Genomic DNA, 27976 nt, shown 5'->3' on the forward strand with positions numbered 1-27976 from the left:
TGGCTTTACTGGTGCATGTGTTTGAGCTCATGGATCCGTCGGTGGGATCCCTGCCTGTGTGCTCTTGCATGGCTCTGAGTGAGTTCCAGTTGGTGTGGGGCCGAATGGTTCTGCTCTTTCTGGAGTTAAAGCACTTGATGCAACGACTGCAATGCAATGACGCAGATGCAATGACTGAATGAAGAAGTTGTTCATGGCACTACTGTATTATTATGGCCGTGACTTTTATAAGAGAGTTGCTCACTTAATGCCATTCAAGGGTGTCTATGCACTTGACGGCATTCTCATTACTCAAAAGATGTGAAGGTTTCCCTTCTTATTTTCTGGCATTTTAGATTCTGTGCTATTGATTAATACAAGGTGCCTTCTTTCCACCTTCTTGGAAGGTAAAAAAAAAAAAAAAAAAAAAAAAAAAAAAAAAAAAAAAAAAAAAAATCAGTCATTATAGACTAAACAATAAAAAAATACATATTTTAAAGATGTATTCCTGTAAAATCTACAAGTTCTTTACTATCTTGCATATTTACACAAGAAATCTTTGAAGAGAAATTTAAAAACCTCTAAAGATGAGGTTATTCTCTATTTTGACAATCAGAGGTAGAAGGAAAAGAGCAATGCAACAGCAGTGGCAGAAGAAAAATGAGATGTGTTTGAGGAGTGGTTGGCTTAATGGGAATAAGTAATTCTTATGATAGCGGAGCTATTTCTGTGATTTCCAACTTGTAGGAAGTTGTTATAATAGGGAAAAAAAGATCTGTCTTTTTAAGGCTGTTTTGCTCTGTCCTAGATTCGCATGGCATTGAAAATAAGGTTTTCAGTTCTTTGATGCTGAGTAAATAGCTGTTCTCTCATGCCAAGTAGAAAAAAAAAAAAGGCTCTATTTGCTTGAGTTTGGGCCTGATTTAAAATCTACTAAATGAAGTAGAAAGTATATGCAAGGAGATGAATCTCCTGGAGAAATGTAGGCAGGGATCGCATTTGGAAGTTAGTTATTATGCATATGTTCTGATATGTAGCTCTGCCATACATTTTTTTTAATGAGTTCATAAAGCTTTTGACACAGATGACTATTAATGTCAAAAAATGTCCACGTAAGATATGGTTGCATGCTGTATTCTGTGCTCACACTGTTTTTATACATATATACAGGTTTTGAATGGTAGGTACTGTTTTTGCAGGCTAGTGTGGGATCTGTTAACCATACCTGGATTTCCCTGATTGTTTTCCTGACTGGAACCCAATTCCCAGTGAAACCTTATTATTCCATGCTGGGAAAACAGCAATATAAATGCAAAATGCCATCTCCTTTCTTGATGCTAGCTTATAGGATGGGGACCTATCTTTTCCTGACCCTCCGTACTAGGCACATCACAAATAGCTTAATGAAACATTTGCAATCCAAAAAGGAGCACATGTTAAAATAACATGTTGACTTAATCTAATTCTTGATACCAAGTGCATTTGAGTTGAGAAGAAGCTTTATTTTTATTTTAAGAGGCCTTGAACCAATATCCAAGAGCAGAAGTGGAACAGTTTTTATTCTGCTTGGCAAATACTATGACCCAGAACCATCTTAAGGTTATGTATTATTTTGTCCCCTACAAGAAAATGAACTTCACCTGTTAGCAATTTTGCATAAAGCTGGAGTAGGGTAACAAAGGGAGTGTGGAAATTGCTCTAAAAGCACTGAGGCACATGAACATTCTGTTCAGCTTGTGGTTTTCACCATCCAAACTTCTTGTTAGTGCTTCAATAGCGGCAGAGTATATTTTAGAATAGTGAAAATAAGTAATAGTAGTATGGTGGTCATAGTTATAAGCTCTTACAAAGTACTTTAGAAGAGGGAAAAATAAAAGAATCAGTGAGTTCTTTCAGGAGTTAGGCTGGTTGTTTTTTTTTTTTTCCTTTTTTGGGGGGTGGGGAGGAGAGATGAGGGAGAGGTTTTTATGATTTGATGCTGTCCCCTAACTTCCCATAAAACAGAAGGTAAAGACTTCTACTGCTTAATTGCTTACTCTTTAGCTGCAGTATTTTTCTTAAACTCTATTTTATCTGCCTTTATCCTGAGAATACTGCAGGAGAAAGATGTGAGATTTCTGTAAAATGTAGCTTGTTGAGTGCATGTACAGTGAGTGGAGGAAAAACCTGCGTACTGTGATTCAGCAACATCTTATGAGTGCTTCTGTATGGAGGGCTTTTCATCGACAACTTTTCTCTGAATTGATCCTTTCCCCCTTCTGTAGTGCTATGTGATTTTATATTTGATTGATTTGCCTGACATGCCCAGTAATACAGAGTGGCTTCTAGTTAGTGTACTTGATATCTTTTTTTTTCTTCCTTTCTTGAAAGCCTATACAGTCTTAGTTACCACAGGTTACTGCTGCCTGTAAAAGATGCACGTTGCCCTGTCCTCGCTGGGTTCCTCCTTCACTTTCTGTTCATAAGCTGGCCAGTGTTGGACAAGGCTGTAGTCTGCCCCACCAAAACAGAGATCCGACCTCTCCCTCAAACAGGGAGATTAGCCTCATGGACCTAAAGGTATTGGGTTGGCAGGGTGCTGCTTCTTGAGGTGGTGGCTATAGAGTGTGAACTCATCGCGTGCTGTTTGTTATGGACCCAGCAGTGAGTTTCGTATAGTATTTGTGTGGTTATGAAAGTGATCCTATGAATGAGACACAACATCTGAAGTTCCCCCACTGAAAATGATCAGATTGCTTGCAGTAGACCACAGCAGTTGTTGTGGTGACTGACTTTATGTTTACTAGGTGAGATATCAAGCTGAATGTCTGATGTTAAAGCACAAGCATCAATTAGCACATTGTTATAAATATTCACGTCCCAGATCACAGTATAATTATCTTTATAGTCTTTATTCAAACTCTGTCAGGTAATTCGTTGTGCATGTTATTACACCTGTCGAATCCAGCAGGTGGAAGTGGATGTGCTGCAGTGTAGTGATTACGGTGATAATGAGTTTGAATGTGATGTAGGAAGAAGAAAGTCCTTGATGCCTTCAAGATGCCCAGTTGCCTGATTCCATCTCCTGAGAACCCAGACCTGACAGTGAGGGCTGAGCCATGACTGTACTGGTGTATGGTGTGCCTAAGAGGCAGTGGGTTGTTTTAAGAATAGCTCCAGAACAGAATGTTTGAAAGGGTTGGAGCCCTGTTGTGGTGACTGAAAGCAGGGAAAGGAAGGGCAGCAATGCTAAGCAAAGCTGGCAGGGAGGTGGTGCTTTCTGCTACTTCTGTGTTGTTGGAAACAAAGGAAACACATGGAAAGTATTTCTGGTACCAACTGCTGACCGATGCTGGTGGATGTGCCTGCACTGCTGTGTGTTATTTGTGGTAGGCATGTTTGTGGATGGGAGTGGGAAATGGAGCTGCTTCTCTTGCATGACAGTCTGTATAAACCCCGGAGGGCGAATCACTGAGCTAAGAACAGCCTGTGTTAAGAAGGATTTTCCTCACTCCTCTTGTTCACGCCTCACAGTACACAGCGTCTGGCAGATGCTGACAGATGCTGTCACGCTTGATTTCTGTGCACACCCACATAGTTCCCTGGCAGGGGGACTGGTGGCAGGAGGTAGCCAGGGGGCAATGGGTGCTGTTGTGGGCTGCAGGCCACGCTCAGGGCCAGTGCCCCAAACAGTACAACTGCCTTGTTCAGTGCTTGCTGCCCCACCAGAGAGAGGAGGGGTGGTCAGCATCCCAGGCCACCACTGTCAGCTCCAGCCCTTCTCTTTCAGGATGCTATCCGTGTGACTGAGGTGGCCATGCGTGTCTACACACCTTAATTTCTCAAGTGTGAGCCACCTGTAGACTCATCACCTAGTGTGTGGTGCATCGGGCTACGCATTTTTCTTTATGAACTCTAAAGTGGGGGAAAATGCTCTGACTGTAACATTGAAGAGATGTTGTAGCTCACTTGTGTTCTTTAGTGGCATTTGGAATGGCGAGAGGTTGAAGTGGGGGTACCTGAAAAGAGGTTGTGTGTTGTGGAGAGGTTTGAGTCGGCCTCTTCTCCCAGGTACCAGCGATAGGATGAGAGGCTTCAAGTTACACCAGGGGAGGTTCAGGTTGGATGTTAGAAAACTTTCTTAGAGCAGTGAGGACTGGCACAGGCTGCCCAGGGAGGTGGTGGAGTCACCGACCCTGGACGTGTTCAAGAACCACGTGGATGTGGCGCTGAGGGGCATTACATGATTATGAGGCATGGTGGGAATGGGCTGATGGTTGGACTGGATGATCTTAGTGTCTTTTCCATCCTTAGCAATTCTCTGACTGTAGGGTGAGGGCACAAAGTGCAAAGAGTGTGGGATGTTGTGCAGAGGTCAGGAGCAATGTGCAGGTTGCTCAGCCTGTGTGTGAGGGCTCTGCTGGACGTGGCCAGAGAGCTCCGGAATGCAGCGGCTGAAGGGAGCCTCAGGAGCCTTTGTTCACCTTGGTTGGTCTTAGCTTGGTTTGCAAAGTGAAAGTTAATGGTTGGTGCTGTAAAATCAGTGTTGTGGTACCAGATGCTAACTGCACAAGTCGTTTAGTTGCCCCACGTGTCTGTTCCAGCCAGAGAGCCTGATTTCGGAGTTCCCACACACCTGCCTGCAACAGTGGGCGTATGCTCATGCAGAAAGCACGCGGTGCCTAAGAAAGCGATTAAATTAAGGGGAGGGAGGGCAACGTAGACATATATGGAAGACGACTCATCCTCCTCGCTTTAATGAAGCTTAACTCCCCGAACAAGAGCAGGCAGAGCAGCGGCACGGCGCAGGTTCTCGGCGGACCCCGCGGCCCGCAGCAGGACGGGGCCGCCCTGGGCGGGAGGTGGCCGTGTTGTCAGGGCAACGGCCCGAGGCGGCGGATCGGGTTCTGTCCTCCCGCGCTGAATATTTCAGCGTGCCGGAGCTGGGAGAGGAGGGTGCCGCGGAGGGGAACCCGGAGCGGAGGGCTGCGATCTGGCTGGAGCGAGTTAAAAGAGCGGCAGAACCGGTGTGCCTTTAACTGGGGCTTTTTCCCGAAGAGCCTCTCCGCGCCGAGTGGATGCTGCGTCGGTCAGCTGTTTGCGTCCCGCTTATCCATAGGGGATCTGCTACCGGCGCTCAAATGAGCAGGCGGCGTCGCAGCTAGCTGCTGTGCAGCGGCTGCCGGTGCTCGCCCTGTTTTTATTTTATTTTTTATTTTTTTAAATAAGAAGGAGACGACAACAGCATGCCCGGCGCGACTACTGTCCTCCGTCAAGAGAGGCTGAAGAAGACAAGTGCCAGGCCCAGCCCTCTGGGTTTGTTCACCATCACCGAAGAGGATGAGCAGCAAAAGAACGGCAGTTCCAAAAGACCAAGAGGTATGCGCGGCTCCGCGGCGTCACCGGCGCTGTGTGCGCTGCGGGGCTCCGCCACGGACAGGTGCGGCTCGGCGGCGTAGTGGCAGCAGTGCGCTGTGCCTGATGGATAAATGGGCGCCTTTAAAAGCACCCGGGCTGTTATGCAATCGTCTGCTTGGGATGGGAAAGGGAATCTACTTTTTGGTTCTTAACCCCGTTTTCAGGCAGAGATGAAGGTCCTGCTTCAGAATGGTGAATTTGCTTGTTTGCTTTGCAAGGATTTCTGCGCTCAGTCTGCAGAAGTACCTGTGAAAAGTGGTGGCTGGAGGCTTGGGGAACACCAGCCTGAGATAAGAGACAGCTTTGCTGAAGGCAATATAAAATTATCTTTACTTCTGTGCGTGTGCATAAGGGGAAGTGTGTCTTCTGGAAGAGTATAAACATATAAAGAGTAAAACCTCCCAAGGAGGTTGTGGATGCCCCATCCCTGGAGGCATTGACGTGGCTTGACGTGGCTCTGGGCAGCCTGGTCTGGTGGTTGGTGAGCCTGCACATAGCAAGGGGGTTTAAACTAGATGATCACTGTGGTCCTTTTCAACCCAGGCCATTCTATAATTCTATGAAATAAATAAATATATACATGTTTAGTTAGACTTAGATAAGCCTGACTAAGGACAGGGCCCTCTCACAAATAGTAACTGCGAAAGAAAAATTATTCGTGGCTGTGTGGCAATAGTGGAGGGATGCTGATGATCATTGATTTGTATCAGTGCTCCCACCTTGGAGGCATTCAAGGCCAGGCTGGATGGGACTTTGAGCAACCTGGTCTAGAGGGAGGTGTCCCTATAGCAGGGAGGTTGGAACTAGATGATCTTAAAGGTCCCTTCCATCCCAAACCATTCTACGACTCTGTGATCAGAGATCTGCCAAACCTGTGTGGCTGCTGCTTATTTTATGTCATGTCATTAATGTTTTCCACCTGGATCCTAGTGTTTGAATTCTGTTGGTCTGGCAGAGATGCTGCAATTTACAGTTGTGCCTGGACTCTTAGATCTGAATCTTTAGTACTGTCTTTTCTTCTTCTTCTTTTTTTTTTTTTTTTCTTTTTTTTTTTTTTCCCCTCTGTGGTCATATGATTACATTTACACGATCCCACTTTTTTTTATTTTATTCAAGTAGGAAAAAAATTGCACTAGATTTTTGTTTACCTAACATCTACCAGTTTTGTAGCCTCAAGACAGTGTTTCAAATTTCAGACACTGCCATTCTACCATGTAACAGAAGAGCCCTGCAAGCAAGCATTTAAATAGCAAATTTATAGCATGTATATTTATTACAGCTAACAAGGTGCTGCTTTTTTTTTTTTTTTTTTTTTTTTTTACTATGAAGGGAAAAAGTAGCTTGGTAGCTTTGACGAAATTCCTGAGTTTTGAATTTACCTGGTTTTGCACCTTGTGCTTTTTCCTCATAATAGTGAAGGGTTGGACAGATTCAAGCATCGAAGTAATATTGTATTGCTGGTCCTTGTTAATGTGCCTCCAGTGCTGGGGTCTTGTGTGCACAGTTCTGTGCATTTGAAATTGCCCATGTGAAATGGAGATGCAAGCTCTAGTATGATGATGAGCTTTTTAATGTTTTAAGAAGGATATAGTTTTCCTTTATCACCCCCTGGGTGACTTCTGGAGTCAGCAGCCATAATCGATATTTTTCCTGGTTTTGTTCAGTTTCCCAGGGTAAAAGTTCTTGATGGCTTGGCCACTATTTTCTGCTTTCAGCTGTCACACAGATATGCTCATCCTTTGCCTTTCTCATTAAAAGTGAGATTCCATTTCTGATCTTCTTCTCCTTTTATTGCTGTGAAATGTTAGTAGTCAAATAGTTTGCTCCCTGTGCTCCCAACACGTGCATGAGAGATTTTACTGAGATTAAAATTTGGCAGTGTAACTTGAATACTCTTGGTGAAAGTTCAGGAGGCTGTACAAAGCCTTCTCATATACTATGAGTACACTCCTTTGATTTTTCTGGTAGTAATTAATGAAATGGCTCTTACTGTCTCCAGAACTGCAGTAGTTCTTTGCCCTTCTGTATGTGCAAGCACTGGGGTTAGAGCTGGAGTCCCCAAACATGTAGACTACAGGTGGTGCACTCACTGCCTGCCTGGCACTGGGGGAGGTTGCTGGGAGAGTGGGACTGATGGATCTGCGTGAGGCTGCCCTCAGGTTTCAGGGCCCATTGTTTGGTTGCTGCTCTGCACTGTTTGCTTCATCTTAGTTCTCAGCCTGCCTTCGTTGCTGTGTGCTCAGCACGCTTTGGCAGCTGCTCAGTCTGTTCTTTTCTGAGCACAGGCTCAATCAGTGGTGTGTTTGTGGAGGTGGGCTGTCTTCACCTGCAGCTCCTGTAGTCATGCTAGGCTCTCTTTTTACTGCAGTTTGAAGGCCCGTGATGCTCTGATACTCCAAAGTAATAAAGCATCTCCTTCCTCAGTTAAAGACACTTGAAGAACATCCCAAGTTTTAAGATATTCCACATTTTGGGTGGTTCAGGCCATCTTGCAATACTAAGGCTGACTTACAGTTTATACAAAAGTTGTTTTTTTAATCTGGGAAACATATTTATGGGGATTGTAAACTGGTTAATAATTGCAAGACTTTCTGTAAATTGGTTTCAGTATCAGTCATGTCTTGTCCTGGGTTGGCTGTACTGTGATCTGAGTTAGGTGGACACAGAGCTTGTTCTTCCAGTGTAAACAAGCAATGAAATGAAAGTGTTTGTCAGGCATTATTTGTTTAGTCTGGAGATAGGAAAAGCCTGCAGCAATCTTTGTAGCCATGTGCTTCTGATACTTTCTTTCTTGCATTCACTGCTTTCTCATCCAGGTTTCACCTTCCTCTCCTCTTCCCTTTACTCCTATCCTCTCCTAACAGCCAAGTGCATGTCTTAGGAGGATGGAAGGAGGCAGTAATTGGTTTCTGGATTCTGATTACAGTTGCTGCTTGCCTCTATGAACCAGTTAACTAACTGGTAGCTAGAAATGTAAGAACATTTTCTTTAGTTTTTTTGTTTGTTTGTTTGTTTTTTTCTATAAACCTGAATGTGAGTTTCAGGGTAGTCTGCATCTATTCAGTCAATATTAATAATACTCTACTGGATCAGACTGGGGCTGAAATGTTGGTCACAAGTGGGGAAGAGAGGGTGGGGAGGCATAAGTGTTATTCTGCTAAATCTGTTCCTTGGAAGTCTTGGAGGTTTTCAGATAGTGCTTGTATCTCAGAGTCTTGTCTCATAGACATTCATATGAGGTTGTCCCTTGTTCTATAATTATTATTTTCTTTATTTGTTGGGATATATTTGAATTTTCTTTAGTTTTTTGTTTTGGTGGTGTGTGTTTTTTGTTGTTGTTGTTGTTGTTGTTTTTTTTTTTTTTTTTTACTGATTTCCTTTCTCCTTTTGCCAGAATAGTTGTTCAACCAAGTTAGTTTCAGTTAGATGCTTGGAACATAAACTAGTGAGCTCAAGTGCATAAACGACCAGAGAGCTACAAATAGTACTTTAAGGAACCCAAATGTCATGTCTCAGCCTGATTCTTTTAAGGGTTGTTTTTGTTATAAAATTTTAACAGAGGGAAAAGTCATGTCTTATTTGTAAGCCCGGAGTGGTGAGAATTGGCACAAGTAACCAAGCTGTGCAGTACTCACACAGACTGGTGGCTGTCCAGACTTCCAGGCAATAAATCCTGGGTACTGTTTGTTGGTTGAAGTCAAAGCTTGAATTGAGGCTCAATTTCCTACTGGGATTAGCATCTGCCTAAAACAAATCTTGCAGGCATGTCTGCTTTTGTTATGTTAAGCAGACCTAGAAATCGTCCACAGTAAGGTAATATGTTTCTGTCTCCAAAGGGACCATTTAGACATCTTCACTTTCATCGTCAGTTGTTAGAGATGTGCAGTATTGGCATTTAGAGCACATTTTTCACTTGGTGTCATTTACTTACATAGATCTCTCAGCATACATTTTTTTTTCTATCTTTCTGCAAAAGCCTCACTTTTGCAGCTGTCCTAAGTCTCTGTGTAAAGCAGTGTGCTTTTTGTTTGTCTGTTTGTTTCTTTTTTGAGACTTAGCACACACAGTCATGTTATTCTGCATATTTTATTTAGGCTACATATTTATATCAGCATCATTAGTCCCTTAAAGCTTGTTCTGTAAAGCAAATAGTTTCTGGGGCTGAAGATGGTGGGTGTTTTGTTCTGCAACGTAAATCACAAAGATGCAGCCAGGTAGATTAATTTTAAGCCATCCATGCTGTGTGAGCACCGTGGCCTCAGAATTGTTAAGTTCTGCCTCCACTCCCTCCTTGGGTGGGGAGGGGGAGATGAAACCCTCTCAGATTGATTGTTTCTGAAACTACCATTTGAAGAGCATAGAAAAGTGATACTCACATTTCTAGGTTACGCATTTTCATTATTAATAACTGAAACAGCTATCTTACTGTCCTCACAGCAAATCAAGAGGAGATCTCAACTAACCTAACAGTCAAACTCTTCACCTACCTGCTGATTTAAAACTGATGAAGGGAATGTGTTTCTAATTTGCCAAGTGACTATTGCTGCTAATACAAAGTCAGACAAACATGCTTTAGTCTCTGAACAGTAACACTGATTCTTTTGTCATCTTGAAAACAAACAAGAGGAGGTCTTTTTCCAGTCCTTTGGTGCATGGCAGCGATGGCTGTGATTACCAGCGGGTTCTGATGCTGTTGCCTGGATTATAATGTTTTTGCATGCTGCTGTTTGAGCTATAAGCTCTGCTCATCCAGGGAGATGAGGGAGAGTTCTTAGTTTATTGCTTAGTCTTCATGTTCTGCCTGTATTAGGGAAAACATCAGTTCCTTCTTAAACTGAGATTAACAGCTTAAAAGTTGCCAATTTGTTCCTGTGTTTACATTCAAACACAAACTTTAAAAGATCTGAAAGAGAAGGAAGAATTTTGGTATCCTCAAAGGCGTTAAAGTGAAAGTCCTGAAAACTGAAATGGTAAACCTACAGAATGGGTACTGCATGGGGCATGGAAGAGCAATCTTATCCCATGCTGTGGAGTCTGTGCCTCAGACTTGATCCAGAATGGCAGCTTGGTCTCTGCTCTCCACCACACTTTAAAGCAGCAAAGCTGTCTGGGATAGAGGCTCTCCAGGTGCAGCCCCTTGACACTACTCAGTAGGGCAGCCTCAAGTTCATTCAGGGCAGAACAGTCAGCAGCTGTTAAAAGCTGGGGAGCTGGTTCACGGGAATCAGGTGTTGGAGGTTTTCATGGCAATTGGTGGCCTTATCCTGCCCATCTGTGTCTGAGGCAGTCAGGGGAAGGAGTGGTGGAGGAAGGAAAGGTACCAGTTCACATTACAGCATGTATTGCATGGAGGGGCAGGGCTGAGAAACCAGGATGACATGCTCTGTGAGCCTGCACTTTCCAGTGAGTTTTGTTCATGTTTCTGTGCATTTCCTTCTTTTTGCAAGCCAGTGCCAGAAGATGAGGGTCCAAAAGTATCTGTTATTTTCATGGATACTTTTTAAAAACTGAGTTTTGTAGCCTAATTTTCAGCTGTTGAGGTTGCAGGTTGTTTTTTTTTTTTTTTTTTTGGGAAGCTATTGCAAGGCTCTATCCTCATAAGGTTTAATTGTCTCTAGTAATAGATAGGGATCAAGAAACAATTCCTTTGTAATAAGGGAAAACAGATCCTAATGTGAAGTTAGTTTATCTGCAATAAAACAATGAGACTGTGCTAGAAGTCTGAGGGCAGTAGGGAATATGTCTGTAGTAAAGCAAATCTGATTTGTTCATTCTCTGGCTTTCAGAGTGAAAGTCCCAGGTCTGAGGACCTGGTGTGTGTTGTAACATAGTCTGTTTATCAGAGGTTGTGCTGGGATTACTGAGGTTATCTATGCTGGATAAGAATCATCTTACTTCTAGCTCAGCTCCTTAGGAAGGGGTTTCCACTGCTGATTCTGGACAACTGTAATATATTTTATCAGTAGCTTCTGTAGGAGAAGCTGACTGTAGTCTATTCACATGTTTGGGGAGCATATTCAACTTCCTGAGTATGTGGATTGCAGAAGTCCGAAAAAATGTACAGTGTTGGTAGTCTTTAAAGTTTAATAAGATATCTGATAAAAAGAATCCAGCTTCACTGTGCATCCAAACTGAGGATAATCCAAATTAGTTAAAAGATTGAATTCTGCAAAATGTCTGTTATAAGTAAATTAGCTTATTTCAACCAATGCGTAAATGGTGACATAGTATTCATCAGAGCTGTCTGCAAGCTAACATGGTCCAGTATTTGATTACTGTACTTGCAGGAGAGATTGCTTGTTGAGGTTGCTGGAAGATCTGAGTTCAGTTGATCTTAGACAACTCTCAGAAAAGTTTTATATAATGAAAGACAGCACTCATGGGAGGCTGATAGCAAACAGTTAAGTTTTTTCCTAAGTCACTGTTTCTTTAAAACTGCTGAGTTGGGAATTTAAATCCCAATTGTGGAAAGATGCATATAAAAGGAATGTAGTTCAGTGGTAATTTCTTATGTGAGAGTGAGAAACACTGAAAGTGATAGAGCTGCCAAATGATCCCCAAGTTCTCTGAGGTTTTGTAGCATTCTTTTTTTTTTCCTTGCAAATATGGAAATATTTTTTTTTTCATGAGGTTACTACAATATTATGCCATTAGCATGAGGTGGCATTACAATTGCCTGGGTACCCTTGTGTTTGTATTTTGCAGTGCAAAAGTAGGATAATAGCTAAGCACACATCTTATTTAGAAACGTTGCAGTTTGATCCCCTGGAGTTTCAGTGACTGCAGTGTTGTCAGGAGTGTTAGTGCTCTTGCTGCTCTACAAGGTTGCTTAGAAACTGCTGCATCTGTTTTCTCCTTCAGACTTGCCATTGTATCCAGGTAGATAGAAATCTGGCTGTATTTTTAAGAGAAAAACCTTGCTTGCCATATTGAGCTGTAGAGAGCTCCGTGAGCACTCTTCTATATTGATGCTGTTAATCATGAGCAAGTGATGATAGAACTCCACTCGTTGCTGGGCTCAGCAGAATCAGTGGGAGTAGAGCGTTTTTCTTGCACAAACTCACGTGTGTACGTTCTTTGCTTACTCAGCTAACCACAGAGTACTTTTTGTGCTTTTTTTCCCTGCTTCTTTAAGTTTGGTCTGCGCTTTACAATTGGAGAACTTGTTTTTCTGGTAGTTGAGAATTAAGAGTTCTGTGTGAAAGCATCTCAAAAGAGAGTTGTACTATTATCAGAAGTCTCTTTGGAAGCAAATTGCATTTTAAAGTTATGCTGGGAAATTTGGCGCAGTCTATCCAACCTCAGACCACAATGTTAGTGTGTCAAGAGAACAAGTGCTATGATGACTGATGCAAAATGATGTATTTTAATGAACTGCGTTCATGTAGTGTGAAGATGCATTTCGTTAGGCACTGTTTTTGCATCTAAACACCACTTGGAACTCATATACACTTTACCTGTGTTGCAGTGAAGCATGGGATGGATGTTAATGTCTTTGGGTCCAGTGTGTATAATGATGGTGGGGGGGGAGGGGGGCTATGGGCTATGTTTCATCTGCATTCCTTTGCTTATTAAACATCAGAAGTGAAATTAGGGAGTATTCTAAAACTTAAGTTTGAATTTTCATGTTTTATTTCTTAAGGCTGAGTGTTTGTCTTGTTCAGAGGAGAGGAATGAGGTTTACTAAACTTCGCAGAAACATCCTGTCTCACTGGTTTGTAGGTTTGAGTGTGACAGCCATTGAATATCCACACTGTCCCAGACCCCATCTTTATCTGTATGTGTAGATATGACTGCTTAGTTGAACTCAGTATAGAAATTACTAGGGATAGCATGCAGATTGTTTAAATTATTTTTTGCTAGCCGTTTCAGAGAAGCACTTGAATGCTAGCTTCTATTTCTGCTTTAAATTATTAACTCACAGCTAATGGATAGAATAAACAACATGCAGGTCACTGTAACTCCACCTGGGTGCAAGTTTCTCCAGGAAGGAAGGGTTCATATCCCTATACCTGGAGGGGGGAAGTAGAGTATCTTCTAATTACTCCAAAGCTGTTGAAGCCTCCTTGTATGATAATGCATGTCAGCCTCATAGCTGTGTCTCCAAAAGCAGGAAGTTGAATAATTGTGCCTCGAAGTACTTGTGAGTTTCTGCTGACCGTCCTAGGTTTGCTCTTTAGCTTTGTAGAAACAACACTCTTTTTCTTAGAGATTAGCCATGCTTTTGTAGTTTTGAGTTCATAACTGTAGTCTTCTAATCCGTAGAGCATATCTGTGCAGATGTCAACAGGGAGAAAATGGGTATGGAGTCCAGAGTTCTGAGCAAATCCAGCACGAGTGTCTGAGACTGGTGGGAAGCACACTGTGGAAAGTAGCAGAGACTGCAGGTTATAGAAATCCTGCAGCTGGTGTATCCTTCACTTCAGCTGATGCTCTCCTTTTCTGGTACTACTGTCTGCAAAGCTGGCTGCAGGGAAAGCAAGAGTATCTCATTAGAAGCCGTAGATTTACAGTTTTTCCTCAGTCTCAGTAAATCATTTCCAGGAATGTCTTTTGGAGGCTAAATTTAAGATCAACTTAGAAAAGGAACTGAAGAGTGTATTTGCTGAGGAGCTGAGTTACTTGGAAACCTCAAGAACTCAGGAGAAATACTCAAGGTACTCGAAGTCCAATGAAGGAACTCATTGATGCACTTGTGGAGTTAATTTGAGATCTGAAGGTCAGGTGACTGGCAACCAGTCTTTATTTTTCTTGTTTGGTACTGCTATAGCTTCAATCTCCTACCGTACCGTATATACCGTACCGGTTGGTGTACTCCATCACATGGAGGCTGACTTTTACAATCTGTTTTCTTCTGGATCATCCTCTTACACCCAGAGCAGATGCAGGAAGAACTGTCTTCCTGCAGTCTACTGTACTAGGTTGTGATTGGCTGCTGACTTCTGTTTAGCATTGGAAAGCTGTAGAGCAAGACTGAGGCCCCTGCATTTTCCATTGCAGCTGGGAAAAATACTCCAGCCAGTGAAGTTTTGTCTCTGTGAGAGCCTTTCTGCAGTCCTGTGTCACAGCCACCTCCTATTGCATCTTATGTGGCACTAGAGATGTGCTCTTTCTCTGCTTGTCAGGAACAAGGATTTTTCTGAAGTATCTGAAGATAGCAGATGATACAGAATGTGTAAAGGATAATTTGTATTGCCTTTGTGCTGAGAGAAGATGAGGAAAAGGAATGAGGAAGCAGAGTAACACAATTCAGAGATGTTATTTTTGGAAGTATGATTTAATTAAGGGGAGTATGATTGTGTGCCGATGTCTAGAGCTGAGACCATCTGATTTGTAAGAAGTCCAGTGAAGAGTCCTGTTTTCAACCAATTAAAAATCTCATAACATCCTAAAATGTACTGTTAAGTTTGCTGGAATGCCAAGTTTTCCTTTGAGTTCCAAATAATTTTTAGCTTTGCTTTAAACTCCTGCACAAGCAAGTTGTATTAAGTAATGACTGACTAAACTTGATTCACACTGTTCTGTCTTAGTGTACAAAGCTATCCTGTTTCTCAGTTCTGCTTCAGAAAGCTTTTCAGAAAGCTGTTTGGAAATGCAGGTTTATCCAGTTACCCACCCTTGACATGAGAAATCATTCTTTTATGCAGCCAATTTTAGTGGTTCGTTTTTTTTTTTTCTTTCCCTTTTTCAAAGTCAATTTCCTCATTGCCTGCATGCTGACTAATGCACTAATGAATATTACAATACTAAACTTTGGATCATATGCCAAACTGAGAATTCACCGTGAATGAGTTCAAACATGTCTGAGCTGTTTTTGAGGGTGCACAGGTATGATGTCAGTGGAATTAGCGCTTGTTTAACTTCTGAGTGCAGCAGTGACAGCATGATGGGAAACAAACTGCTTAACCTTCTTGCCTGCTATTGCTCCTGTGCTGTAACTGCTGTTTCATTGGGAACTGTTGAGTGAGAATGCACACTGTATCCTAAACTGGCAGTCCACACAAACTGTAGATGACAATACTTTAATGTTTAACGTGCTTTCCTTTTTGCTAGGAAAAAAAAAAAAAGAATCAACAACAAAAAACAAACAATGCCAGTTGATCTCATCATTCCCTGCGGCAGAGGAATAAGAAAGAGTAGTTTGTAAAAAGTGCTTCTGCAGCTGTCTATGTTCGTTACTGTGAAATTAAAGCTCCTATTTCATAGAATCACCAAGATTGGAAAAGACCTCCAAGATCATCCAGTCCAACTGTCTACCTACTACTGATATTTCCCACTAAATCATGTCCCTCAGTATAACATCTTGTAGTTTCTTGAACACCTCCACAAATGGTGACTCCACCATCTCCCTGGGCAGCCCATTCCAGCACCTGAGCAGTCTTTGGGAGAAATTCTTCTAAACATCAAACCTGAATCTCCCTGGCACAGCTTGAGGCCATTCCCTCTAGTCCCATTGCTAGTTACATGGGAAAAGAGGCCAACCCCCACATCACCACACCCTCCCTTCAGGTAGCTGCAGGGAGTAATAAGGTCTCTCCTGAATTTTCTCTTCTGCAGACTAAATAATCACACTTTCCTCAAGCTGCTCCCTCATAAGACTTGTGCTCCAGATCCTTCACCTGCTTTGTTTCCCTTCTCTGAACATGCTCCAGGGCCTCGATGTCTTTCTTGTATTGTGAGGCCCAAATCTGAACGCAGTGCTTGAGGTGGAGCCTTACCAGTGCTGAGTGCAGAGGGATGACCGCTTCCTGCTGGCAGCACTATTTCTGGTACAAGCCAGGATGTCATTGACGTTTTTGACCACCTGGGCATATTGCTGGCTTATGTTCATCCAAACATTGACCAATACACCCAGGTCTATTTCTTCTACAGTCTTCCAGCCACTCTGCCCCAAGTCTGTAGTGTTGCCAGGAGTAGTTGTGGCCAAAGTGCAGGACCCAACACTTAGTTCTGTTGAAGTTCATCCTGTTGGCTTCAGCACAGCTATCCAGCCTATCCTGATCCCTCTGTAGGGCCTTCCTTACATCCAGGCTGATCAACATTTCCTCCTAACTTGGTGTTATCTGCAAACTTACCTAGAGTGCACTCAGTGCCCTCATCCAGGCCAGATACTAAACAGGACAGGTACAGACCCCCGGAAAACACCACTTGTGACTGGTCACCAGCTGGTTTTTACTCCATTCACTACTGTTCTCTGGGCCTGGCCGTCCAGCCAGTGCTTTACCCAGCAGAGAGCCTACCTGCCCAAGCCACAGGCTTCCAGCTTCTCTGGGTGAGTACTTTGGGAGATGGTGTCAAAGGTTTTGCACACATCTAGGTAGACTATGTCAACAGCCCTTCCCTCATCCAGCAGGCAGGTCACTTGGTTGTAGAAGGAGATCAGGTTAGTCAAGCAGGATCTGCCCTTCATGAACCTGTGCTGGCTGGGCCTTATCCCCTGGTTTTCCTACATGTGCTGTGTGGTGTCACTTAAGATGATCTGCTCCATAACCTTTTTTGGCACTGAGGTCAGGCTGATGACTCTGTAGTTCCCCAGGTCCTCCTTATGACCCTTCTTGTAGATGGGAGTCACCTTGGCAAGCCTCCAGTCCTCCGGGGCTGTATGAATGGTGGAATGCAGCTTGGCAATCAGCACCCTCAGTTGGATCCTATCTGGCCCCCTGGACTTGTGACAGTCCAGGTGGAGTAGTAGGTCTCTAACTATCTCCACTTGAACTGTGAGGGGTTTATTCTGTTCCCCATCCCAGACTTCCAGGTCAAAGAGTACAGTACCTGAGGATAACTGATCTGACTTTTAAAGGCAGATGTAAAGATAGCATTGAGAACCTCAGCCTTTTCCTTATCATCAGTGGTCATGTTCCTTTCCCACTGCATCCAGTAAAGAATAGAGATTCTCTTTAAGCCCTCCTTTTTCTGTTAATATGTTTAGAAAAAGGTTTTTTTTATTTTCCTTTACTCAAAGGCCGACTTGAGTTCAAGCTGGGCTTTTACCTTTCTTATTCCTGCATATCCAAACAACTTCTTTGTACTCTCCTCGAGTTGCCTATCTCTTCTTCCACATGAGCTAGATTCTCTTTTTCTCCTGAAGTCTCAGGAAAAGTTCATCCACTCTGGTTCATCCACACTGGTTGTCTTCTCCCCAGCTTATTTTAGGGTACGGGGGGACTGCCTGCTCCAGTGCCTCTAAGACTTCCTTCTTGAGGAGCCTTCCTGGACCCCTTTACCCTTCAGGACTGAATCCCATGGGACCCTCCCTATGAGTGTCCTGAGTAGTTTGAAGCCTGCCCTCTGGAAGTTCAAGGTAGCAGATTTGTTGCCCCCCCTCCTGACTTAAAAATTGAGAACTCTACCATTTTGTGGTGACTCTGCTCAAGGCAGCTCCCAACCTCCATATCTCTCACCAGTCATCCTCTGTTTGTGAGTTTATTTCCATGGAAACTACTGCAGATACAAAGACTATGATAACACTGTTTGATAAAGCAAATTCTCAGCTACAAAACACTTTTTTTCCAGCAGTCGTCACCACTGGCTATGCATTTTCACCAGCAATGAACAAGAGCTTGCATGCCACACTTGTAAAAATCTGCACCAGAGATCACCGCTGCGCTCTGGTGTTCTCCCACCAAAGAACACGCTGCCCATAGCCTCGCTGTACTCACATCCACTGTTTGGTCTCGTAAACTTTCAGCAAGCATCAATGAATGTCAGTGGGTGCCACTGTTTCCACATTGAGGAATTCAGTGACACAGCTTTGGCTCATACACCTTTCCATGTCAGACGCCATTCTGTCAGATTGCTCCTCTGCTGCCATCTGTTGCACAGCAACGACATGTCATGGAATTTTGATAGGAAGGCTCAAACTCTACTGCTGTATCACCAACATCTGCCTCTGACATCATGAGCCAACAAAATAAAATAGGAGGCACTGCTTTCAGAGCAGCCCTTGTACTTTTTCCTACTGTGTTTAGTTGCAGTCTGAACTGCAAAGTAAGAGAGGAGTGGGTGAAGAAAAAGCAGATGGCAGCTGCCATCTGTAAACCAGAAAAGGACAGCAACAACCAGCTGCTGAGTGAGGTATTGGCAGTAGAATCAGGCTGCAGACCAAGCAGTACGTGCCTGATGTTATGCCTGGGTTATCAGCATTTCAGTGTGTTCTTACACTGCCTTTTCTGAAATACTGCATGAAGTATTTACTTTTTTGCTAGGCTTCTTATTTGCCAAGTTATTCTTGTGTTTAATTAACAAAATGTCTGCCAGTTTGTGTTCAGGGAGCTTTTGTGAGTGCCAGTGTGGCCAAGAGTTACCTGGATTGCTGCTCTAATCCACATGTCAGGTGCTGGCTGTCACTCAAGATTAGCTACAGAGTAGCTAGGCTTTCCACTGCGGTTTGTTTAACAGAAATGATGCGGTAGAATAGCTGAAGTTAGTTGGTAGAGTGACTGCATACTAATAAACGGGATGCTGTACAGAGTCAGCAGGATCCAGCAGCTGTCATTCAAAGTAAAACTTTTGATTTTCTTTCTTTTCCCCTGTATGCAAAACCTTCTGTAGCATGTATCCATGTGGAGGCCTCTTCACCTATTTTGAAACTTTTGTTCTTCACTGTTCTCTACCCTTCTCCACCGCAGAGCATCCAACCTGACCTGCTCACTTGGGTACTGAAGTAGTGTGAAAGTACACTGAGGAAGGAGGCTGCTGTAATTATGATATAGTTGCAGTGCATCATACAGATCCACATTCTTCACTTGAGGAAGGCGTGTTTGTAGTTTTAAGACAACTGTCTTCTGAGGCTGGTTATTGGAAATCCAGGTGCTGGTTAACAGTCCTTCTGAGACCTGTGTTGCAATAACTGCCTTTTGTGCTTTTATACTTAAAAATTCTTGTGACAAATATCGCATCTAGTAAGATTTTACAGAAACAATCACTAATTCCCTCCCTGGGGAGGGGAAATTCATTTCTACAGAACACCCTGACAACAGTGATTACAGTGAGAGCTTTCCTATCTGACTTGAATATTTCAGGCTGAGTAAGGATTATTGAATATTACTCTGTGAAAAACAGCCAGTCAAGGAAGCTTTAATTTCTTTTGATTGAGTGATAGTGCACTTGCTGTACTCTAATTTCTCCCTTTCTTTTGACTCAACTTATTTGGTTGTCTTTTTGCTCTAATGTTATTTAATTTACAGAGCATGCTCCAAAAGTGCTTCGTATGTAGCATAACACAAATGTAACACAATATTCTTTTACAAGATGAAAACAAAATGTTTTGCCTACAAACCTTTTGGGAAGACTTTTCTACTTGCAGGTATTAAAAGACGTAGTGAAATCACCATAGGCAAAGCATAGACTTCCACTCTGCTAGGCACTCTTGGGTCATTACATGAAAAAATGCAATGGGATCTTGCTTTTCAATTTTATAACAGATACTCCTCCCAAATTGTATGTACTAAAGCTGTTTTCCAAATACCTTTGTTTTCAGCTGTTGTAAATTAGTGCAGGGCTGGATAATGTTTTATACTTTGCTTTTTAAGAGGAGAGGGAATAAAATGGGGGAAATGACTATCTTGGTGTCCTACATGCCTCCAAGATTAATTGGGGCTTTCTGCAGAAAGAGCTGTTAATTTGTGTTGGAAACAACTCACTGCTGAGTAAATGAAGTGTTGAGGCTGATGTCAATCAGCAGTGAGGCCCTTTCTGCTATTTACCTCATGCTGTGCTCTCTGTGACCTGCTTGGGTGAGAGCTACCATGGGCTGGAGCAGGCTCAAGCTGCTCAGGCACTGGTGCTGCAGAGTAGCTCTGTTTTAAAGGGCACTTGGACATGATATGCCCTGGTGTCTTCCGGTGTGACATCTTAATGTCATCTGAAAGAAATACACTTCCCAAAAGCAACGATTGCTCCTGAGCCAATGTTTCTAAGCCAATGTTTCTAGTCCTGGCTTCTGTGGTAAAGTAGAACACAGGACTGTGGGGTGGTGCTTAGGGTGGAAGCTGTCTTCTCTCTCCTCTTCTTTCCTTGGAAAGCCTTTCTCCTTGGATCTGCCTTTGTGCAGCTGGGGCACTACCCCTTTACCTGCATACATTGCGAGCTGTCACTGACAAACATTTAAGTACCTGAAATCTGATTATTAGAGGAAGAAAATAAATAAGCTTTGCTTTGCTTTTCTTCCTTTCTTATTTTTTTGCCTCTCTAGATAAACGAAATTTAGATATTGGGGAAATGTGGGAATGTCTATTTTATTTTTTTTTTTCTTTTAAAGCTCTACTGTTCCTAACAAATAGATATGTAGAGAGATTATTAATGCCAAGTAGAGTGTTGGAGGAGGTTACAATCGGTAGATTTGATCACAAATGTAGCATAACAAAATATAAAGTGCACGTACCATGATCGTGGATTCAGTTCTTGCTCTGTTAAAAGTCAAGTACTTTCTTTCTAAGAGTCGGAAAAAAACCAAAACCCTTTACTGCCTGCAGTAGTTAACTCCACGTCTAGGTGAGCACTGGATTTTGTAGTGTTAATATCACAGTGGGTAAGACATCTTGTGGTGTCTGCTGAAGCCCACTTATTAAAGGACTTGGACAGTTCAGTTTATGAGCACTTAAAATCTAGGCTCCTTTCCTCTAGTCCTTAAAGACATTTCTAAAGGCCTTTTTGGAATGGGAGTTGAAAATGAGTATTAAAAAATTGTGAGCAAAAATGAGACTTAGTCACCTTGAAGACTTTATAGTATTGCTTGGAGTAACTGTAACTGAATAGCCTGATCTTCCATGAGCTGCAAATGATTTGCTGTAATCCCATCCTTTCTGGGTGTGACTTACGGGTAGTGCAGAATTTGTCATAAGGGATGCTAGATGTGAAGAATTTTAATTTTAAAATCCTTTTTGGCAAGAAGATGTAAGGTTAGGTTTGTGCAAAGCCACTAAAAAGGCTCAGCCAACTTTCTCCCTGTGATAATTCTTTGAAGTAACAAATTAATCTCCTGTTTTCAGGCTTAGAGCACTTATGTTTTTTTCTCTTGGTAATGCATTGCAATTACTTATCGCCAGTTATTGCTCTCTGGCTTTGTTTACTGAACTTCATTTTCACGTAGATAATTAGTGGTCTAATTCTTGCTTGAAAAAAAGTGACCATACAGTATCCATTTCAAAGAATGAGAAAACTTCCAAGAACAGGTGTATCTGTAGTACCTGAATCTACCTTGAAGAAATTGGTGGAAGGTTCTCATCAGAATCAGATTCTCAGATTATCTTCTGAATTAATGAATAGGTCTGTATGTCCTGCTGTCACATTCAGTCATTTCTCAACCTAGTAAAACTTCAAAAATGTTATAATTTTGCATGGGAAGCAGTGATTCCATTTTTAAAAAAAATCTTTTCTTGCAGAGTGTGAGGACTTACTGTTATCTTAGTATGCAAACTGCAGAAAGGGGATCTGAAGCAGGGCACTTACAAAATAGTTTGAATTCTCCCTCCCCCTAGCTGGGGTTGAGGTGTGTTGGCCAGACCGCAGACAATACTGCAGACAAACAACGGCTTTAGGCCTGAAGTACCCAGCCTGGTACTCAGCAGAGGGCAGGGCTCTGCAGGGTGAGTGACGTGCGTCTGCGTCTGGCACAGGGAAGAAAGGCACTGCAAAGCAAAAATGTTATTTCTACTTGAATTGTTTGTTTGTGCTTCTGCAGGGTTTTGTGCTTCTTTCTCAAAATGGTCATTTACCTAGGCTTACTAGAAGATTGCATCTGCAGTCTTGAAGTAGCGTCTGTTTTCTTGCCATGTAGCTCGCCAGAGTTTCTTGTGCTTGAATTCCCAAAGATCAAAGCTGCGTTTACAAAAAATGGAGAGGCACCGTACTGGACGAGGTCCATGTTCCTGAGGCCAGTTCTTATGCTATTGGCAGTAAATGTCTAGGTTGTTGGGCAGCACTACTGTCAAGTTATTGCACTGCTGAAGCTGTGGTGGCCTGGCACTGGATTCAACTCTGCTGCATTAATTTTGTTGCCAACAATGGATCACAAGTCAGAGAGGGAAGTGTTAAAAATGATGGATTGTAAATTTCATCCAGTGTATATAAAGCTAGCACTTTCAAACACTGAAAGAATGCTGAACGCAGCTATACTGGTGCATTTGGCCCATGCCCTGTTGGTATCACAAAAACCATAATACACTCAGTTCTTTAGTGTGTGGCTTCTAAAGTCTTAATTATTAATAGTGATTTAGCCTCCAAAGTTATTGGCTTGCTTAGAAGGCTTTGAGGTGTTGCTTTCGTTCTTATAGTGGTGCTTTGGGTCTCTGTGTGTGTGTGTGAAGTCCTTTAAACTTGTGCTAATGAGGCTGCTGTTTAAGGCCAGGCTTTAACTGCAGTGTACTAACTGCCTGAAATAATGTCTTGGAGAGAAAAGAGGTGCCTCTCCTGCTGCTGAATTGAAGAATAATTAACTGTCACGTAGCTATTCAGGCTCTTTTCAAGATGCTAGTAATTGTTGTGTTTGATAGCATGGCTCTACATTCACTGATTTTACTTTTTTAATTCAGAGCTCTTTTCTCAGAGCTGCCAAACATACAACTTTGCTAAATGAAGAGATTGTTCCTTTTACAGCATTTTGACTCCAAGGAGGAAGGAGAACTTCTTAGAGAAAGATGCATGTGCACACAAGGTGTGGTTCCTGACCTTTCTCTCAGAAGACTTTTTGGGTGTGTGGTTGCATGTAGGTAGGGAGCTGCTTATAATGTGAACTGGTAGTGTTTCAGAAGGGTCTGTGATAGTGGATACTGCAGTGTAGTACACATGTAACATTTTATGACGCTACACTAAGAATTTATTTTGGAAAAGGTTTATATTTCCTAAGGAAAAGAGTCTACCTCCTGAACTGTTAGCTGAAGGTCTCATGTCTTTCTAGTAATAACACCAGTGAAACAAAATTTTAGCTGCTGGAGCCTGCAATTGTAGGACTTTTTGAAGATCTTCAGGGAGGGAGACTCTGCAACATCTCAAGCATCTGATGAATCTTCTCAAACTGTGTGTGTCATTTGCAAGCCTTGTTCTTGGGTAATGACTTATGAGAACTAGAAGAAAGATGTATTGTTCATCTTCCTGGAATAGGAACTGTGGAGTGCTTCTGTTATCCTTCAGTTGCCAGCCAATTACTCTGCTGTTGTGCTCTTCAGCTATAGTTTGTCTTGCTCAGGTTGTTCTGCGACAATTTTCCAGCTTGGAAAGTGATTAAAGTTTGGAAAAAGCAGAAGGGATCTTTGCATTGTTCTTTTTCGTCTTGTGTCATCACACTTTGCTCTTTTCAGAAAATACTCTTTGGGGTTATGGAGTGATTTAAGATAAGAGTCCTGATGCTGTGATTTAATTGAGCTCACTGGTGTTTTACATGCTAGCTTGCTACTAGTAGAATATCAGAACATCACCCTATGCATGTAGTTTGTGGACCTGTGTGATGCAGGGAAGTGAGACTTCCTTAAATTTATCCAGAATAAATTCATATAGAGAGAAGAGATGCCCAGACTCCTTTAAAATTAATATCAACAAAAACCCTACTGTTTTTATTCTAGGGAATAGGATAAAAGGAGGACAGAATTCACACAGTGAGTCAAGATCAAAGCCAACAGTCGAAGCCAAAGTACAGTCAAGAAGACTTTACTTTCATTTATTCTCATCCCACAGTGAATATTGACTTCTGCAGAGTAAAAATTAGTTTATGTTCTTACTAGTAATACGGATGGCACTGGTGAGAAAAAAAGAGACTGACTTGTTCAGATTCTCAGGAGTTGTTTTCTGTTGATACACTCAAGAACTTTGTGAGGATCTACAGTAGAAGCGTATGTCTGGTCAGTAGAGTTTCAGATCCTGCATATTTGGTTGCCCTTTGTTACTAGAAATAAAGAAATCAAAAATATGTATCCATTCATGTTTTGACATGTAAATAATGGAAAAAAATAATACTACATAAACCAGTAAATGTATGCTAGGTAACTGATGGGCTAACTTGTTCTGGAGACGTTAAAGACATGAAGGAAATTGTGATACTTTTATTTTCAAAGTAAGTTTTACATGATTATGCTGTAGCCCACAAATATGTGATCCAGACTTGAAGAATGGGGGACCAAGCTCCTAAATACTATGCCAAAATAATTCTATATCAGTGTCTTCTAATTAATGTTAGTAGACTGAAATGCAGAGAAAACACAGACAGATATAATTTTCCACATTTACAATGTTTTTAATATATTATTGCTGGAACGTTTTGTACTGCTTTAAAAGGAGATGGTGTGGAAGTCTTTATTAAGACCTGAAAAACACTGCTGTAATAGTGTATTTTTCTCTTAATATTTAAATTTAAGGCCATATTCCTTAGACAATGTTCCATGTAATGAAAGCCCCAGCGAGGGTGAGGTAGTCCAGAGAATATAAACGATGATGAAATCTGCAAAACCAGTTTTGCTTCTGCAGTTCGACAGAACTGAGAGAGTTACACTCTTCTCTCAGGCAGCTTTAATGTTGTTAAGTGCCAACCTGGTTAAGCTATCCATCCTACAATAGGCCACAAAGTGTATGCTTGAATTTTTCAGTAGTTCTCAGGCTTTCAGACATTTGCATCTTTCTTCCAGCCCGCTGTCTCTCTCTGTGTGAAAAAGGGTTCTTGCTGAAGCAGCTTCTTTCTTTTGCATGTGTTATCCCCTAGGCACATGACAGCCATGTAAAAAATGCAGACCAACGGGTGCATCAGCTCCTGCCAGCCACGTGGATGATTTCCCTTTCCTTTTCTTCATGTCTATATAGTTTTTTATGTGCTGAACCTTCATAAAAGTAAATCTAGAAAGTTCAGCATTGAATTCTTCACAAAAGTAAGCTTAGAAAGTTCAGCATTGAATTAAAATGGTAGCTTGCCCACTAAAGAAATACAGTACTGACATCATACGGAGCCTTTCATAAGGGTGAGATAAAAACTGATAATGTAAGTTAATGTTTACACTTTAAAGGTTGACCTTTAGCATGTAGGTGCCGAAGACTGTCGGGTGTTTTAAGAGACAGCAGATGTGTAGCAAGGCCTACCTGCTGGCATGCCAGTTAGGGGTGTGGGCTGTAGTTGGGGGTTGCTTTTCCTTTTCTCCTACTCACCTGGCTGAAGGTAAAGCCTTGTCTGTCCCTGTAGGGCAATCCCCTGCTAATCTGGGGAAATCCATTTTGTCTCAGTCAGTTGATACAGGCAACAATCTCTTTGCCCAGACCAAGCTCCCTTCCTCTAGGAGGTGATGCAGATGTAGCGTTAGGGCAGCCAGCTGCCAGCTGCCATCCTCTGCTCGTGCTGTCACAGAGCTGTGGCACTCATCCCTTTTGGCTTGAGGCCTTCTGATACTCAGTGGAGCCCTGGGATGGTGGTGAGCATAAACTGTGGATCAGCCTGATGTTTGACAAGGGACTGAGGGGTCTGTCTTGCATTCTAAGCCCTCTGAACACTTCCTACACAAGGCATGACTTGTTTAGCTCTTCCAGCTTCTTACCTGATTTAGAAAAAACAAAAGCTGTTAGCTTTTCCACATATCTGCAGAAAGAGAAAAATAGTAAGGAAGCACATTTAAAAATAATAATTAAGACACTAAATGAGGAAAACATCAATCAAAGCTTGGGACCATACTCTTGTAAAGCTGAATCTGTATAATATTTTAAAAAAACAACCACCATTGTCTTTAGCTGGCTTTTTTGCAGAAACTCTGTTCTAACCTTTTTCCCGTTATGTTTTGTGCATTACCCATGCATTACAACTCTGCATGGAAATGGCTTTCAGATGACTAACCTTTTTAACCTCAGCTAAGTCATGTTTATTAAAAATTAACTTCAAAGATGAAAATTCATCTTGCTCCCTCTTTTCAGCCGTGGCCCATTATGAAGATTAGTGCCTAACCCTTCCTTGCAGCAGGGCTGCTCGATCTTCATGGCCTGGTTGTATCTAGGGCAGTCTGCAGCAGTTCTAGCACACTGTGTGGCTATTTTTGGCAGTGTAGCTTTTGTCTGGCAGTGCTAGGGAAGGATGGCATATGCTCAGTACATACGTGCTGTGCATGTGACTGATTTAAGGATGAGTGATGAGATATGGTTTAAATAAAATATATATAAATACATATCAGTATCAACAAAAAAAGAAAGAAAAAAAAAAAGCACTCTATGTTTTGTTACAAAACGAACAAATTAATCTGCCTGACTGCATGAAATTTTGTTTTCTTTTTTTATGTAATTGTGTGCTCAGTGGACTGTGCATTAGAGGGTGAATTAGCAAGTTAATTTACCCTATGTGTCTGTAAGAGAATAGCTTTTACAACCTCAGGCCTTGTGATCTTAACTGCAATGTGGATGTATCAGAACACACAAACACAGCTTTTTATTTTTAGAAGTACTGTAGCAAAAGCTTGGTTTAACCTGCTCTCTCCTTTTAATTCTGTTTTACAGTCACTAACAATTGAGATATATATATATATATATATATATATTCTTTTTTTAATTATTTGGACATGTTCCAAATGAGCTTGTGGTATTTTCTTTCAAATATTTTTGTTTGTTTTCCATCCTTTAATACAGTACCTCAAGGGGACTATTTGCAGAGCAAGTTAACCTGCTCATCACTGGGGCAAGGTTGTTTGAATTAATTACAATTAGTCTTCCACATTAATAATCAAAAATAATTGATGTTTACACTCTGTAATTTGAGTTGCAAACTCAAAGCAGAGTGTTTATCAGTCTGCCTCTCTAATATTCCATAAACCCAAGATGCTTCAGGCTCAGAATTTCACAGGAAGGGCTGTACATTCTTATTTCTCATTTCTTTCATGAAGTAGCTGGGTACCCCAGCCAGAACTTGGGCCCAGTTGTATCAGCTGTGGGGCAGAAGGAGAATGCTTGCATCAGAGCAGCAGTAGTATGAATAAATGAGATGCTGAAGAGAGCTAAGAACAGAAACACTTCGAGGTAAAGGTCTGGATCCATGCTGTTAGAGATGAGGTGGGGTTTGTGCTCCAGGGGCCATCATTGGCTGCAGTTGGTTGGAATGCTCTGGCGAGGACTAGGCACAAAACCCCGTTCTCCAGGTTTATTTGCCAGCTGTAGCCTCAAGGTTGGCTGAAGTGGCAGGACAGAGCCATAACTTCTGGGGTTTTGCTGAAGTCATATTCAAAACTGTTAGCTTTTAAAATATTTTTTCCCCTAGAATGAAGAAATATATCCATTATTTACGAGTTGCTAGTAACTGATTTGTTATAATATTGAGCAAAGGAACTGTGCTTGTTGAAAAGGCTCATTGGTTATCAAGACAGTAGAAGCATGTCAAAAATTAATTATGCTTACACTAGTACTAAATTACATAATGTTGCAATACTAAAATCTTATGTACATGTGCAAAAATCCTTCACTCAAACAAGACTCCATCTCTGTCTATTTTCTCTATCTTGAAATACATCTTTCATTTTTTAGTGCTGCTGTGAAACAGTCTTTGCTCCAAAGACTGAAATTGCAAGGGCTATTTTAAATGACTGAAAGACCGTGCAGGGCAAACATGGAAGATCTGCTGCCCTACTTCCCTTGGAGGCAGGCTGGAACTGGCTGC

At 42.0% G+C, this 27976-nt stretch overlaps 1 protein-coding gene across 1 annotated transcript in view; it reads left to right on the forward strand.

Annotated features, from left to right (window-relative positions):
- MAP7 (microtubule associated protein 7) overlaps positions 1-27976 on the forward strand; it is a gene marked incomplete at both ends in the record, with an annotated part of 102369 nt that overhangs the window by 3017 nt on the left and 71376 nt on the right. The window contains one exon of the mRNA XM_079550340.1: positions 5188-5337. Coding sequence (XP_079406466.1) covers positions 5188-5337 — 150 coding nt within the window. The remainder of the gene's footprint in view (positions 1-5187; positions 5338-27976) is intronic.

This window comes from Tetrao urogallus, assembly GCF_951394365.1.
Source record: "Tetrao urogallus genome assembly, chromosome: 2".
Taxonomy (NCBI): Eukaryota; Metazoa; Chordata; class Aves; order Galliformes; family Phasianidae; genus Tetrao; species Tetrao urogallus.